The 14,959-nt window shown below is 49.9% G+C and overlaps 1 protein-coding gene across 2 annotated transcripts in view; it reads left to right on the top strand.

Annotated features, from left to right (window-relative positions):
* Positions 1-14,468, top strand: part of GFRA2 (GDNF family receptor alpha 2) — an 89,965-nt gene extending 75,497 nt beyond the window's left edge. For both annotated transcript variants that reach the window (XM_077151842.1, XM_077151841.1), the window contains 3 exons: positions 531-703; positions 11,976-12,029; positions 13,142-14,468. In XM_077151842.1, the coding sequence (XP_077007957.1) occupies positions 531-703; positions 11,976-12,029; positions 13,142-13,264 (350 nt within the window). In that variant the 3' untranslated portion in view covers positions 13,265-14,468. The remainder of the gene's footprint in view (positions 1-530; positions 704-11,975; positions 12,030-13,141) is intronic.
* The last annotated feature ends 491 nt before the right edge of the window (positions 14,469-14,959 follow it).

Raw genomic sequence — 14,959 nt, 5'->3', positions numbered from 1 at the left:
TATGGTGTAAAGAGGGAGGAGAGCTGAGTCTCGGGCCCTTGGAATGCCAGCCAAGGATGGGGAGCCTGCAGTGGGGACCAGGAAGCGTCGGAGGTGGCAGAAGAGTCAGGAAAACCCGTGCCTAGAGAGCTGGGGGATGGGGGAGGTTCTGAAGGAGGACGTTGTCTGCAGCACTCATTGCCACAGAGAAGACTGCCCTCACCAGCCTTGGCATGGCCTGCTCCTCTGGGCTCCCCATGCTTCCTGTTTCTTTTCTTCTTTTCTCTTCTATATCCCTCATCATGTGCATTTCTTTCCATTCTGGTTTCTCTGTCTTTTTCAACCTCCTTCTTGTTCTTGCCTTCTCTGGGAGTGAATCTTACGGAGGTACCCAAAGACAGCTTCAGCAGAACTAACTTTGTGTATGTTCCACTCTGCCCACAGCTTCTGGGCTGTTACAGGGAAGGTAGTGGTCAGGGTGGGGAGGAGGGGAAGAAGAGAAGGTGGTGCTCCCTGATTTCTCTACCTCTGTCCGTTCTCTCCCCACCCAGGGAATGCCATCCAGGCCTTTGGCAATGGCACAGATGTGAACCTGTCCCGTAAGAACCCCTCATTCCAGGCCACCCAGCCCCCTCGGGTGGAGAAGACTCCTTCTTTGCCAGATGATCTCAGTGATAGCACCAACCTGGGGACGAGTGTCATCACCACCTGCACATCTGTCCAGGTGAGGGGGTTGGCTCTGCAGCCAGGGAAATGGAGGAAGGGGGCAGGCTGAAGGTCTAGAGAAGCACTGTAATATCAGAGGCGAGTGTGGAAAATTACTTAATAGTGGGCTGGGCAGGAGTTGCTCTAAAGTTCATTCCTTTGCATCAGACACCCAAGAGCATGGAGGAGCTAATCTGGGGTAATTTTTCATGTGTTCATTAATTTAGTCATTCATCTCACAAGTATGCAATGCCTGTGATACCACATTTTGATACTAGATACCATGGGGGTACAAGAGAAACATAAGGGCTACCATTTACCAACCATCTGCTAATTACTAAGTAGTTTGCTAGTAGACTTAGTACCTTTCTTATTTAATTCTCACAACAATGAGTTATTAGTATTCTTGTTTTATACATTGGACACTGACCCAGGGTCACACAGTTAGTTAGTGGTAGCATCAGATTTCAAACTCGCATCCGACTCCAAAGACCATGATATTCATTTGTCTGTCTGTCTGTCGGTCTGATCTGTCCATCCATCCAGCCATCCATAGTGTGTACAGACCCAATGTGTACCAGGCCTTATATTTGGTGGTGGGGATACATTGGTGAATAAGGCAGACACAGCCCAGGTTTTGTGGTCCTTATGGTTTTATCGGGGAACATACAATTAAAGAGGCATCAGTTAGGGACTGTGGTCAGTGCACACCTGGGGTACTGTGGCGGCATCTGGCAGGTCATCCTGTTCAGCCTGTCGCCTGCTGAGCTACCCTGACCTTGTATCACACTATTTGCCACATTAGGTTCTTTGCTTGAGAGCTTCGTTCTAGACAGACTCTACACACACATGCACACACACACTCACACAAACACACACATACCTAGAACAAAGAATTTAAAATAGAACCTAATGTAGACTATCAGGGAAACCAGAGGAAGAAGGGAACAGTGAAATTTTGGGTGATTGGGTAGAGAGCGATCTCTCAGGCAGGCTATGGGACTTGAATTACCCAGGAAGAATTCATGGGGTTTGAAGTACGAGGCCTGGGTGTGTGTGAGACATTCTGATTGGGGTGGTGGGCTCATGGCATCACGGAGAGGCAGTTGTGATGCCAGGACAAGGACTGGAGCAGGCACTGGGCCTGGCAGAGGCTTTCTCTTGCACTGAAAGCTCATGTGCTGGTGCTAGTCCTGGCTAGGGGGGCCCCCTCCTCACTTCCCCTTTCCTGCCCTGGTGGGGTGCCTTGCTCTGTAATAGCTGACCTCCAGGTACCCTCATGTAGGGCTCAGGTTGGGGCCATTTCCATGCCCTGCTACCCTCCATTAGGTCGGTGATGCCAGTGTCACCCTTGGACAGTTCCTAATTACACTGGGCTTGCTTGAGTGGCTGCTGGTGGGGGTTGGGGTTCTGTTCCACACACGGTCACCAGCTCAATTTCATGCTAGAGTGCTGGGCAGCTCGGCCGTCAGGGCTGTGCCACCTGCCAGGTGACCACGCCAGCTGCTCTGGCACAGTCTGCAGGTCTCACTGGGCTCCTCCACCCTCCCACCAGCCACCAGTCCTCCCCCAGCCCCTCTGGGTGGGCTCTTCTGGGGAGGTGCTTACTCATCAGATGGTTGCAGATCCTCTCCCCACGGTTCTCACCCTGATTCATCACGGGCATGGAAAAGTTCTGAGCCATGGCCTCGTGCCCGCCCCCCTTCCCCACTCAGTGCCTGATGACTCTACAGACCCATTTTGTGTTCTCTTTCCCCTCATCTGTTTGCTAAACCGTTGCTTGGTTTCTTTTAGCCGCAGCCTGGTTTTCTACAGACTCGTTGTGGGGGGATTTGTCTTCATTTTGGTTTGATTCCAGTGAAGATAATGGATGCTCAGTGTGTGAGATAATGTTTATGAAAATGCTTTGTTAACTGACAAACACGACACAAATGTTTGGTTTTCTTAATCCCAGGGGCTGGGGAGCCTGCCTGACAGTTGGCGCCCACAGGCCTGGCCCCAATGATGTCCACTCTGGGCCTCTTGACTAAGCCACCCTGTAGCTCTGCCAACGTGCTTAGGTCAGCCAGGCATGGCCATCCCAGGAGGAAGGGGAGAGAGACAGACCCTCAGAGGAGGGCAGCTCACCCACTGTCACTCCCCAGGTTCCTTTTCCACAGGAATGGAGGGGGAAGGACCCTTGATACGTTTTAATTATAATCTCTTCAGTGCCCAGTGCTGGGGGTGTTGTATGAATAAGCCTAGTCCCTCCTCAACTCAGCTGGAGGCTGGCGTGGGGCTTTGTCTCTTCCCAGACGATACTTCCCTCCCCTCCCTCAGCTCTGCTAGATTCCAGTGTCTGATTGGATGGCTCCGTGGGGAGTGTTGTGGGGCCCCTGGAATTTATGGGAACCTGTGGCTACAGGAAGAAGTCCCTGAATGAGGGCAGAGAAAGGAAGCTGAGGCCTGGATGGGAGGGAGGGTGGGGGGAGGCTGTACACACTGGAGAGGCCCTGGAGACGAAGATGAAGTCCTTTTGCTTGTCTTTGTCTTCCTCCACACTCCCTGGACCTTGGGGAAGCTGTAGGGACCCCCATCACTGGCCAAGAGGGGACAGCTGTTTCGGCATCTCCCGTGAGTGACTGGGTATTAGGACGGGAAGGGCTCTCTGAGATGTTCCCAAACCCAAGAGACCTGAGGCCCAGAGAGGACAGTAAATTGTCCACAGCCGCACAGCCAGTTGGTGGCTGGGCAAGGTCAGGAACCTAGGCCTTCCATTCTCTTTTGGCTGCACTGTGCTGTCTTCTCCTGCAAGTCTGCTGTCCCCGAAAGACATTCCCACAGTGGGGGGTGGGCATGGACTGGAGGAACTCTTGTTCCCATTGTGGACCTGCTGAGCAGCGATGAGGATGTCTGGATACTCTAGAGAAGCCAGTTGCATCCAGGCCTGCGTGGTGGGCCGTGCTATCTGCTGTTGCCCCTAGTTCTGCTCTCTTGTGCCTCCGCTCCTGGCTGTAGTCCGCTCTGGGTCTGACTGGCTCTGTGGAACTTGGAGAAGGCCCAGCAAGAATCTACAGAGTAGTCTCTCCGAGGGCCTGCCCATATACCTTGTATGGGTCCGCACTCCCTGCCCTCCTTCCCACGGAGAGAAGGGACCTGTAGGAGGCAAGTCATTCTTGGACACTGATCTAAGGCCCTTTGTGTCTAAGGCCCAGTGAGGTGCCCTGGTGCACCCCGAGTGCTGGGGTAAGCAAGGGGCTCTACCCTTGCAAGGTCAGTCCCTGTCACCGAAATGCCTCTTCTTCTCCTCTCTCCCTTCTTCCCTGTCAGTGAATCCCACCCAAGCATCACTGCCCTGTGGGTGTGGGCTTCCCTGATTCTGCCCAGGCACCATTGCCATCTACCTGCCTGGGCTCCCACTTTGCCTCATTTGAGCTCCATCTTCATGTGTTAGACTCTCCCCCGCACTAGGCGACAGTCCCTTAGGACAGACGCCACGTCTCTCGCTTCTTTTTAACCCTGTAAAACTAAGTGCACAGCACCTGGCATTTAGCAGGTGCTCCATAAAAGCTGAATAAAAGAATGTAGAGTCTCAAATTTATTTCCTTTACTGGAACTTATTGCTCTTCATTCAAGAACAGGGTCCATGTCATTGCTTGCAAGCAACCCTTTCTTCAGCACTCCTCCATGTTTATCAGCGACCCCTGCATGTGTGGTGAAGGGTCTTCCTATCAGGGAGGCAGAAGGATTGGTTAGAAGGCGCTTGGGTAACGCGGTGGAGCTGGAGCAGGTGGTGCATAGGGTGGGGAGGACGAGTGAGTTAGTGCTTTCCCTGGGCATAGCCTGTTTCCAAGTCCTTGACATTCCTCTTGGTGACTTTGTGCTCAGAATGCCAATTTACAGGGCTCCATCAGGTTCGATGAATCTCAGCTTTCCCTGTGGTCCTGGGGAGCCAGAACAACATGTAATCTCATCTCCACCAGCCAAATTCTGCTGTTACCCTCTTAACCTCTTGGGGGGAATTAAAAATGAATTTGGAGACACTTGTTACTTGGAATGCATTCCTTTTCTTCCCTCCCACCCGTTCTCTGTTGTAGTCATTCATTTATTCACCCATCCATCCATTCATTCATTTATTCATTTTTTCAACATGAATTCTTATTGCTTTAATAACATATTAATAACACTGTTAATTTAATCATGTTACTATATTCTAGGCACTGAGGCTAAGAACCTTAGTGGCAAGTCCTCTGGTCCTCATACTGGAGGATGGACAATATGCAAGCTCAGATAATTAGGAGGGAGAAGGGATTGGCCTGCCAAGAGAACTGATAAACTATTATGGGCATCCAGAGGAGGGAGGGACTGCTTTGGGTTGGAAGTGAAAGCCAAGGACTCCTGAACAAGGTAAAAACCTGCTGTTAGGCCTGGAAGAATAGGGAGAATTGTGAGAATATGTGTGAATGTGTGAAGATGCCAAATGGGGTTGGAGGGCGTGAGGGTGTCCGAGGCAGAGGGTCAAGCAGGAGCAAAGGGACAGAGTCAGGAGGGCACAGAGCATGGGTCAACCAACTGGACTACTGGTCACATCTGTTCGGCTGCCTGTTTGTATAAACAAGACTTCACTGGAACACACCCACTCTGTTGTCTACACATTGTGCTACAGGCAGAGTTGAGTAGTTGTGACAGAGAGTATATGGTTGGCAAAGCCTAAGACATTTCCTGTCATGCCTGCTACAGGAAAAGTTTGCCAGCTTCTGATGGAGAGGACCAGCACGTCATTGGTTTGGGCAGGAGCACAGAGCATGTGCATGTGAAAGCAAGGGGTGAGAAATAAAGCCTGACGGGCAGATTGACACTGGAAAGTGTTGAGATGCCACTGACAGCTTCTGAACAGGAGTGTCATGATCAGAATTGTGATTTAGGAAGATGAATCTGACAGCAGGTGGAGATTGGTTGGCAAGGGAGAGAGCCTGGAGAAACGGAGATTGTTGGGAGATCTTTGCTATGGTTGGAGCTAGGAGGCAGATGGGACGGTGCTGGTGGCAGGGCAGTGAGGGCTGGGGGAGAGGAAGAGGTGTGCTCTTCTGGGGGTGGGTGTGTGCAGAAGAGATGGGTCCAGGTGAGTGGCTGTCAGGGCCCAGGTGAGGGAGGAGGCCACGGGGGCTCAAGGTTTGGCTGCAGGACCAGGAACAGAAGCAGGGAACACAGGAGAGAGCCAACCAGCTCTTGCCATTAGTTTTCCCATAAACAAAACGCTGGACTTAGTTACTAGCTCTTGGACCAGACCATCGAGGCTCTGTGAATTGCCTAGATGGGGTTGGGGTAGAGTAGGGGGCAGAGGAGGGAGACAGTAGCTTTGTTCTAACTTCCAGGCAATGGAGCCTCTCTGGGAGAAATTTCTAAAAGGCAGAACCTTACCTTTGCCACCCCCCACCCCCATGCCTGGGTCCTTTCCCCAACCATGTCTCCCAGTGCCGCCTGCAGGGGCCAACTCTCTCATGCTCTGATGGCATTCCACAGAGCCAGCCCCAGCAGCCAGCCCTTCCCACGAGTCCCCCCCTCTGCACATCAGGAGGGCTTGTCCCTTTAGATTCCCTATTTCCTACCATCCCAGCAGCCTAGGCCCATGCCCTTTGGGGTCCTGTAAACCCACAGACCCTTGGCTTACCTCCAGGGGATGAGAGGCTCAGAGTAAGGGACAAGACATGGACTGGGGTAAACCATGCTCTGTCACCTGAATCCATCCCATTGGAGTCCAGGAAAACCGGGGGTAAGATGGACATCAGGGGCAGTCTGAGGGGTTCCATGGGAAGGATGGCTCAGCTTTCCTCCCCTCCCATTTATTTCCCTGGTGGAGGTGATTGTGTGGTATCTCTTTGGGGATGTGAGCAACTGGAGCGCAGGGCCGTGACGAATTCATCTTTGAAATCCTTTGAGGGAGAGGGGCTGGGGACTTGGCAGTCTCTGAGTTAATGGTGAGGGAGGGAATAAAGGGGTAAATTGGAACCACTGGTGGTTTTGGCACTGGGTGGGGCACCCTCTTCTTCTTTACCCTCCACTATGCCACTTGCAGAGGAAGTCAGCTGATCAGCACCTCCTGACTGTTGAGGGTCAGAACTGGGCTGGAGCCTCAGATTTGCATCCTCGGGAGCTCCCTGCAGCCTTTGCTGTCTGTAGTGTTTTCTACAAATCATGTAGAGCATCCATTCAGTGGGATCAGTCATTTTCACCATGTTGCAGTGCCCTCATCACCATTCATTACTAGAACTTTCCCTTTACCCCAAACAAAAACCCTAAACTCATTTTGCATTAAATCCCCATCGCTTCTTCCCTCCGCCCCTGGCAATCTCTCCTCTACTTTCTGTCTCTATGAGCTTACGTATTCACTGATATTTCCCTTGTGGTTACTAAGAGGCTTTACTTTGACATCCTAAATCTAGAATAATCTTGTTTGCTTTGATACCAACTTAACCTCAGTAGCATATGTAAACTATGTTCCTAGACCCTCTGTCCCCCCACCTTCATGTACATCTTGGGGCATGTTACGTATTTATACATCATGAGTCCCAAACCATTCATTTGTCATTACATTTTATGCATTTACCTTTTAGATCCTATAGGAAGTCAAAAGTGGAATTACAAATCAAAAATATAATAGTCCCGGTATTTATATTTACCCGTGTCGTTATCTTTATGGCAATCTTTATTTCTTCATGTGGCTTCAGTCAATTTTCTAGGGTTCTTTCCTCTTTTCCTGCAGAACTCCCTTTAGCATTTTCGTGGGGCCAGTGTAGTGGTGGTAAAGTCCCTCAGCTTTTGCTTGAGAATTTCTTAATCACTTTCTTATTTTTGAAAGGCAGTTTTGCTGGTTATGGAATTCTTGGTGGGTAATTTTTTGCTGTCAGCATGTTAAGTATATCTTTCCCCGGCCTTCTTGCCTCCGTGATTTCTGATGAAAAATCAGCACTTAATTTGATTGAGGCTCCATTGCTTCTCTCTTGTGGCTTTCAGAACTCTCTCTTTATCTTTGGCATTCGGCACTCTGACTATAACATGGAGTGGTGTGGGTCTCTTTGGGTTGATCCTGTATGGAGTTGGTTGAGCATCTTGCATGTTCATGTCTTTCATTGAATATGGGAGGTTTTCAGCCACTATCTCTTTGAGTACTTTCTCTCTTCTGTTTCTGGGACTCCCACACTGCATAAATTGCTACACCTGATGGTGTCCCATAGGCTCCTCAGGGCCTGGCCCCTTTTCCTCTTTCTGTCCCACAGAGTGGATGATTTCAGTTGTCTTATCTTGAGGTTTACTGAATCTTTCTTATGACAACTCCGATCCGCTGTTGACCACTTCTAGGGAATCTTAAACTTTTGTTGCAGTGGTCTCTCAGCTCTGTTTGGGTCCTTTGCATAATTTCCATATGCCTGTTGATATTCTCTGTGTTCATTTATCATTTTCCTGATTTCCTCAGTTGTTCTTTCATATTTTCCTTTAGCTCTTTGAGCATGTTTGGGATCATTTTTTAAGAGTCTTTGGGAATGTCCCAGGTCTGATCTGCCCCATTGATGATTTGTAATGCTTTACTGCCCTCCTTTGCCTAGGCCAATGCTCCCTGTTTCTTTGAATGTTTTGTAATTTTTTTGCTGAAATCTGGATATTTTGATTTTTTTTTGATATTTTGATAGTTTAATGTGTCACTGGAATTTAGACTTTGAGGTTGCTGTTTCTCAAGCTTGTGTCCAACCGGTTCTGTGACAGAGCTTTCCTTGAATGCCAGGAGCTAACAACAAAAATAAAAGTAGGAAAAAGAGGAAATGCCTTTCCCAGTCTTTGCAGATTGACCTTTAGATTTAGTTTAGAGAATAGCTCTAAACTCTAAATTTAGATTGTGTTTAGAGAATGGCAGATTGAGTTTAGAGAAGAGCTCCAGGCTTGAGTGTAGAGGCCTGCCTAGTCCTTACTGCACATGCGTTTTAAGCATGTGCATTTGGCTCTGGAACTTCCCCTGTTTACACAGTTCCAAATGTTCCTTCTTCCTTAGGAAACAGTTTCCCCTGGTCCCAGGCGCTGCATTGTCCTCTAGCCAGCAATCCCTTACCTCAGGCATCCCTTGACTTTTCTCCCGCAGCCTTCTGTTGGAGAGCTCCGCTTGCCCCTTTCTACACGCAGGGCAGGTTCTGGGATGGGGAATCCCTCAGGCCTCCAACAGACAGATTGGGCCAGACGTACATGCTGCCAGTCAGTGCGTGCACAGGGCCTCCTCTGCTTCCTCTGGAGCCAGGACCAGAGAGCCGTGCTGGGGTCAGGGGCCAGCGAGGGTGCCGGGAGAGCCTGCAGCTATTGGTAGCCTTTTTCTTTTTATTTGAGAAGTTGTTGGTTTGTAGAAAAACCATGCAGAAAATATAAGGTTCTCCTGCACCACCCTATTATTAACACCCTGAATTGGACCCACAAAGTGAATTCTGCCCAGCCCCCAACTGTCCTGGAGAGCCAGGGCCTTCCTCTGTGGCTCCCTAAAGCTGTGCCTTCCGGCCCAGCCCAGCCGATGCAGCCCTTCACCTGTCCTCCACAACTCTGAGGAAGCGAACCAGCCGTCTTTAAGTCTCCATTGCCTCCACCTTTGTGTGGTTCTGTTTGGAACAGCAGCCACCCTCAGAGCAGGGCCCCCAGCAATGCAAAGTAATTAATAAAAAGCCATGATCACAAAGTCCCTTAAGCGATGGGAGAAAAAATATTGAGCTTTTAAGCTTTAATACCAGGGAACCCCCTGAAACTGTCTCAAACATTGGGGACCCCTAAGTCAATAGAGAAAGCGCTTGATCTTGAGGCTTGCTCTTGTGAAGCTTATTTATGTGGTGGAGAAGCTAAGCCTAACTATAATTATGCCTGAGTCACTCCCAGAGAACTTGTTTTGTTGCTCAGATGTGACCTTTCTCTCACTATACCTAACTCTGCAAGTGAAACGGTTGCCAACCCCCCACCCCATCCCATGTGGGACATGACATCCAGGGGTGAAAGTCTCTGTGGCAATGTGGGAGATGACTCCCAGAGACAAGTCTGGCCCTGGCACCATGGAATCCACAATGCCTGCCTGACCAACAGGGGGAAAAGATAATAATAAATAAAGTATCAGTGGCTAAGAGAGTTTAGAGTTGAGAGTCTTCTCTTAGGCAAGCTTCTGCTAGATATTACTATTTATCATGGTTTGCCAAATCCCAAGCAAAACCATTCCTGCCAACCCTAAGAAATACCTAGGGCTTTATCTGTGATTCAACAAGGTTCCATGCCCTGTGATTACTTTCCAGAAACCTACAACCTCCAGATGGATTCCTAGGCCAGATAAGTCCTGAAACTCAAAGGGCCAGCCTCTCCAGGACATCAACTAGTTCCAGCTCCCAATCCCATATTATCAACAGTTCTTTCCAACATGAAAAAGCTAGAATGAGTAAAGTCCAGATATCCCCCCAAATTGGGAGAAGGATCAGAGAAGAAGATGGAGTTGTAACAGAGTCAAACTGTATCTTTTAAAACAGTAGAAGCATTTTAAAAACAATTTCATACACAGCTCATACATAACATAATACATAAGATAAATAGAAGTGGAGGTGCTTTGGTTGAAATACTGGTACAAACCTTGAATCCCAGTTGGGCTGTCTGCCTCTGTGATTGTACATAAAGCTGCATATTTACTGTGTTCATGGTAAGGGGGAATATAGGAATGAGACAAAGATTCCCACTGGGCTGGTGACAGTCTCATTATCCCTGAAACGACTAGAGCATGTCATGATGCTGGGCTGTATGGCATGGCCCCCCATAGGTCACAGATGACCGCAGGTGAGGATCTAGCCAGGCCAGGCCAGGAGGAGCTCAGGGGAGTGAGACTGAGTGAGGACTAGTGAAAGGAAGAAAGGAGGAAGGTGGTCAGATTGAAGATGATGATGGCAGGAAAGCCTCTGAGGTGGGACTGGGTGTGTTCTGTGCACAGGCAGTGGCCTCACACAGCCCTGGCTAGAGTTTTGCTCACTCCTGGGGAGTAGAATCCAACCCTTAGGTCTGGAGGGCTTTAGAGCACATGCCCTTCTGTGGAGAGACGCATGTTAGTGAGTTGGCTGGGCCATGTCTTGGCACCTGTAAACCCTGGGGCTGGTGCTGTGTCCTGGACAGGTTCTTCCAGGGTCAGGTCCCCAGTTCCATTCTTCCTGCACTAATCATCTCTGCAGTCATTGTTCCACCGTCAATGGTGACTCTGCTCTTGGCTGAGGTCTCTATGTGACAACTGGGGCCTTGTTTAGCTGACCAGATGCCTTGGGCTGTTTATTGCCTGTGATGTCCAAGGGATTATTGACATTTCTGGCCAAGAGCAGTGATAGCATAATTTCTTGGGCTTTCCAGTTGCTTCTGGTGACCAGAGCTTTCCCATAAGTGCATTGAGAACTAAGCCATGTAAAGCCAGGATAGAAACCGTGCATCCCCCAGCTGGTTCCCATGGATAACTATTATTGTGATGATAACGAAGTCCTCTTCTTCACGGACACTCTGTGGTCCTGCATCCAGAGATACAGAACACTTCCACCAAGCCGACCTTTCTTTCTGATTTTTACCTTGTTTGCAGAGCTTCCAGGTGCTGTACATCTGTTTAGGGTAGGAATGGTCAGCAGCTGGCCTGGTTGCCAAATGTCCATGTAACATGCAGCAGTGACAGATTATCACTTATCAGTCCCAGCTCTCTTATCCACTGAACCCAGATGTATAACCTTCCAGAAGTCATGACTAAGTGGATCTGGCCTTGCCATTTCTGATCTGTGGCATTCATTCATTCATTAATGCAGGCAAGCATACATGCATTTGGTGAATATTTACCAAGTTGCTGCTGTGAGCTGGACAGTCCAAGGAAAAGACATGGTCCGTGTATGGCAGACAGGTTTGCCTTTGAGGTCCTGTGTATGGCAGACAGATTCGCCTTTGAGGTCCTGTGTATGGCAGACAGATTCGTCTTTGAGGTCCTGTGTATGGCAGACAGACATATGAATGGCTTATTACTACTTATTGCTGTAAGTTGAATAGTTCTAATTTTGTGTTCTAGGAGCCCAGAGGAGAAGGGACTTAATGTCAAGGGTGAAAGAAAAGGGCAGGGGCTTTTGTGCTACGTTGGGACGCAGCCAGTGCCCTTCACCACACACCCGGTGCTCAGGGGTGCCAATGGGGCTGACAGGCCACAGAGTGCTTAGCTTTGTCTGAATCACTGGGCAAAGCCTGGCTGGAGACCCAGCCCCAGTGGCTTGTTCTTACTGGTGCCTTCTCTCCCGCAGGAGCAGGGGCTGAAGGCCAATAACTCCAAAGAGTTAAGCCTGTGCTTCACAGAGGTGAGTGAGGGGCACAGGTGGAGGTGGGTTTGGTGGAGCCAGAGACTGGGTGGAGGGCCCATCCCAGATGAGCCTCTGGTTCAGAACCCCAAGTCCCATTGCATGGGCTGGAGCCAACTGAGCTCTTGCCTCACTTGGTTGCGGGCACCCCCTCACTCTGCTGTGAGGAGGGCAGGGCGGGTGTAGGGCTGCAGCCAGGCTCTTTGGCTGTCTCCATGGGAAGGGACAAGCAGCTGCTTGGTCAAAGACAAGCAGCTGCTTGGATCAAAGGAAGGTTCAGGGCCTTCCTAACTCTTTAAGATGAATTTACTGAGCAGCTACTGCATTCTGGATTCCTATGATGTTCAGGAGACACAAAGATGGAAAACGACATGTCCTCTTCTTTAAGGAGCCCCCAGCACAGGAGTGCATATATATTTGTATGTAGGAGTGCATATATATTTGTATGTGACTTATAGACCCAAGATAATAATTTAGATGAGAAGAAAAGACTAAGATTCTCCAGAAAAGGAAGAGAAGAGAAGCTTAGAGATGCATAGGAAAGTTTCGCAGAGAAGGCAGGGTCTGAACAAATTTATGAGCAGGGAGAATGCAGGTTCCCTCTTTCCTCTCAAAAAAAAAAGAAAAAGCACTCCTGTGCTGGGGGCTTCTTAAAGAAGAGGACATGTCATTTTCCATCTTTGTGTCTCCTGAACGTCATAGAAATCCAGCATGTAGAAGCTGCTCAGTAAATTCATCTTAAAGAGTAAGGAGTGGCTTCCTGCAGCCCTGGGAGCAGCTTCTCCTTGAGATCTTTATGTAATCCCCCTGTCCAGCGGAACCCACACCCCCACTCTCATTGGGTAGAGTCAGCCCCGAGGCTAGAGGAGCAGCCTGTTTCCTGGGAGCTGCTGCCCTGCCTCCCACACCTCAGAAGCCTCAGAAGCCAGAGGGACGCACCTTTCCCTCTAGCTCCTGTCCCTGCCCCAGCCAGGCAGAGACCCTCCGGGCCCACAGAGAAGGCGGGGGCTCCAGGAGTCCACTTCCTGGGGCCTTTTCTTTTCCTCACCCTGGCCCTGCTGACTCTCCTTTGTGGTTGTTCCTTTCTTTGTCTCTGTCTCCCGTGGACTCAGCTCACCACGAACATCATCCCAGGGAGTAACAAGGTGATCAAACCTAACTCAGGCCCTGGCAGAGCCAGGCCATCGGCTGCCTTGACTGCTCTCTCCCTCCTGCTGCTGACGCTGGCCTTGTAGGCCCTGCGGACTCTATCGGAAAGCGACAAATAAGAACACCCGCCTGAAAACAATGGAAACACACAAAGACACACATACACCTTGCAAAAAAAAAAAAATTTTTTTTTTTCCACCTTGTCTCTGAACTTGTCTCCTCCCAGGTTTTCTTCTCTGGAGAAGTTTTTCTAAACCAAATGGGCAAGCAGGCGGGCAGCTTGAGAGCTGGCGCCAAAGGCCTCCTGGCACGGGAAACCCAGCCCCAAGGAGGGCAGGAGGGTCTAAGGACCCCTGTGCTGTCTCCTTGTGTTTCCTCTGTGGATCCTTCAGAATAAGAGACTGAGAGGAGACCCCTGCAGCCGAATGGACCTGTGGCTGTGCCTCAGGCAGCCTGGGGGCAGGACAGTTGCCACTGCTTTCTCAGGCTGCCCACTGGGATGCCAGGTGGGCGCTTTCGGCACCTCCCCTTGGCTGCAAGAACGGAGTTTCTTCCTGTCTCCCCTCTCCCCGCAGCCAGGCCAGGCAGTGTGGGTCCCGGTGGGCCCACCTCTGCCCTGTGAACCCAGCGCTGCCCTGCAGAGTTGTGGGGCCTGGGGTCAGCTCCAGGAAGTCTAGGGAGCGCAGCCCCCCTGGGACACCCCAGGGGCAGGTAGAAAACCTTGGGCACCAGCCCAAGGGGCTCCTTGGTGGCAAGAATTTTGAAATCAAAGAGAAATAATCCTTTGTTGGTTTTTTTTTTTTTTTTTTTGGTTTCTAGTGGGTCCATTTGGTGGGTCCCCTTCAGGGAGAGGGGCCACTGAGGGTGACAGAAGAGACCTACATTGGTGTGTACCTGGGACTCTGGTCTCTCAAGCTCTGTCTTTCTCTGTTCTCTCTCCTCTTTTTCACTCCTCTCTTTCCTCATTTCCGAGGCATACGTCACTGTATGTACATAGCGAGCCCCTTCTCGACATATATGTATATATACATCCATATACATATATTGTGTGGTTTCCCCTTTCTTTCCTTTTTTTAAGAAACAAAACTATCAAAGTAATACCCCAGCAGATGAGCGAAAATGTATTATTGTAAAGTTTATTTTTTTTAATAATGTTGTCTATAATGGGGGAAAGAAAAGGCAATTAGCTCCCTGCTTCCCTCCTCCAGTCAGGCTGACTGGGCTGTGGATGGGAGTTTTGGATCAGTATTCACGCTTAACTAAGGTTCCAATAAACGTACTAGGAATCAATCTGCCTTCTGCCTCACTCCAGTTGTGCCTTCTGACCCTCTTTGTTTTTTTGTTCCTGGCCCAGTGCCACCTCTTGGCTGCTTACCTGCGGCTCCTGGTGAGCCTTGGGCAGTGTGTGTGTGTGTGTGCGTGCGCGCGCGTATGCGTGTGTGCACAAACATGTATCCACTCTTATGTCTATGGGTGTGGATGGAGGGAGCTCTGTTAGGGGGTTGTTTGGCCCTTGGTGGGTCTGAAGTCCTGGCTGTTTCTGAGCCTGCTGGGCCCTCCATTTAACTTCTCACCTTCCTAACCGGTCCACATGCCCTTTAGTCCCAGATGAGAAGAGAACAAAAGTAGACGTATGAATGGAAGAAGGCAAAACACTTGGGTGTCACACCTTTGGTGTATTTTGTTTGAAGACTGCATGTGGTGTGGGGTTGCTTTTATTCTCACCCAGAGTGGACTGCTGTCGGCCACCTGGACTCTTGGCCGTGTGATTTTGAAGGCCT

Source organism: Tamandua tetradactyla, chromosome 3 (genome assembly GCF_023851605.1).
Source record: "Tamandua tetradactyla isolate mTamTet1 chromosome 3, mTamTet1.pri, whole genome shotgun sequence".
NCBI lineage: Eukaryota > Metazoa > Chordata > Mammalia > Pilosa > Myrmecophagidae > Tamandua > Tamandua tetradactyla.
This window is presented reverse-complemented; position numbering and strand designations above follow the sequence as displayed.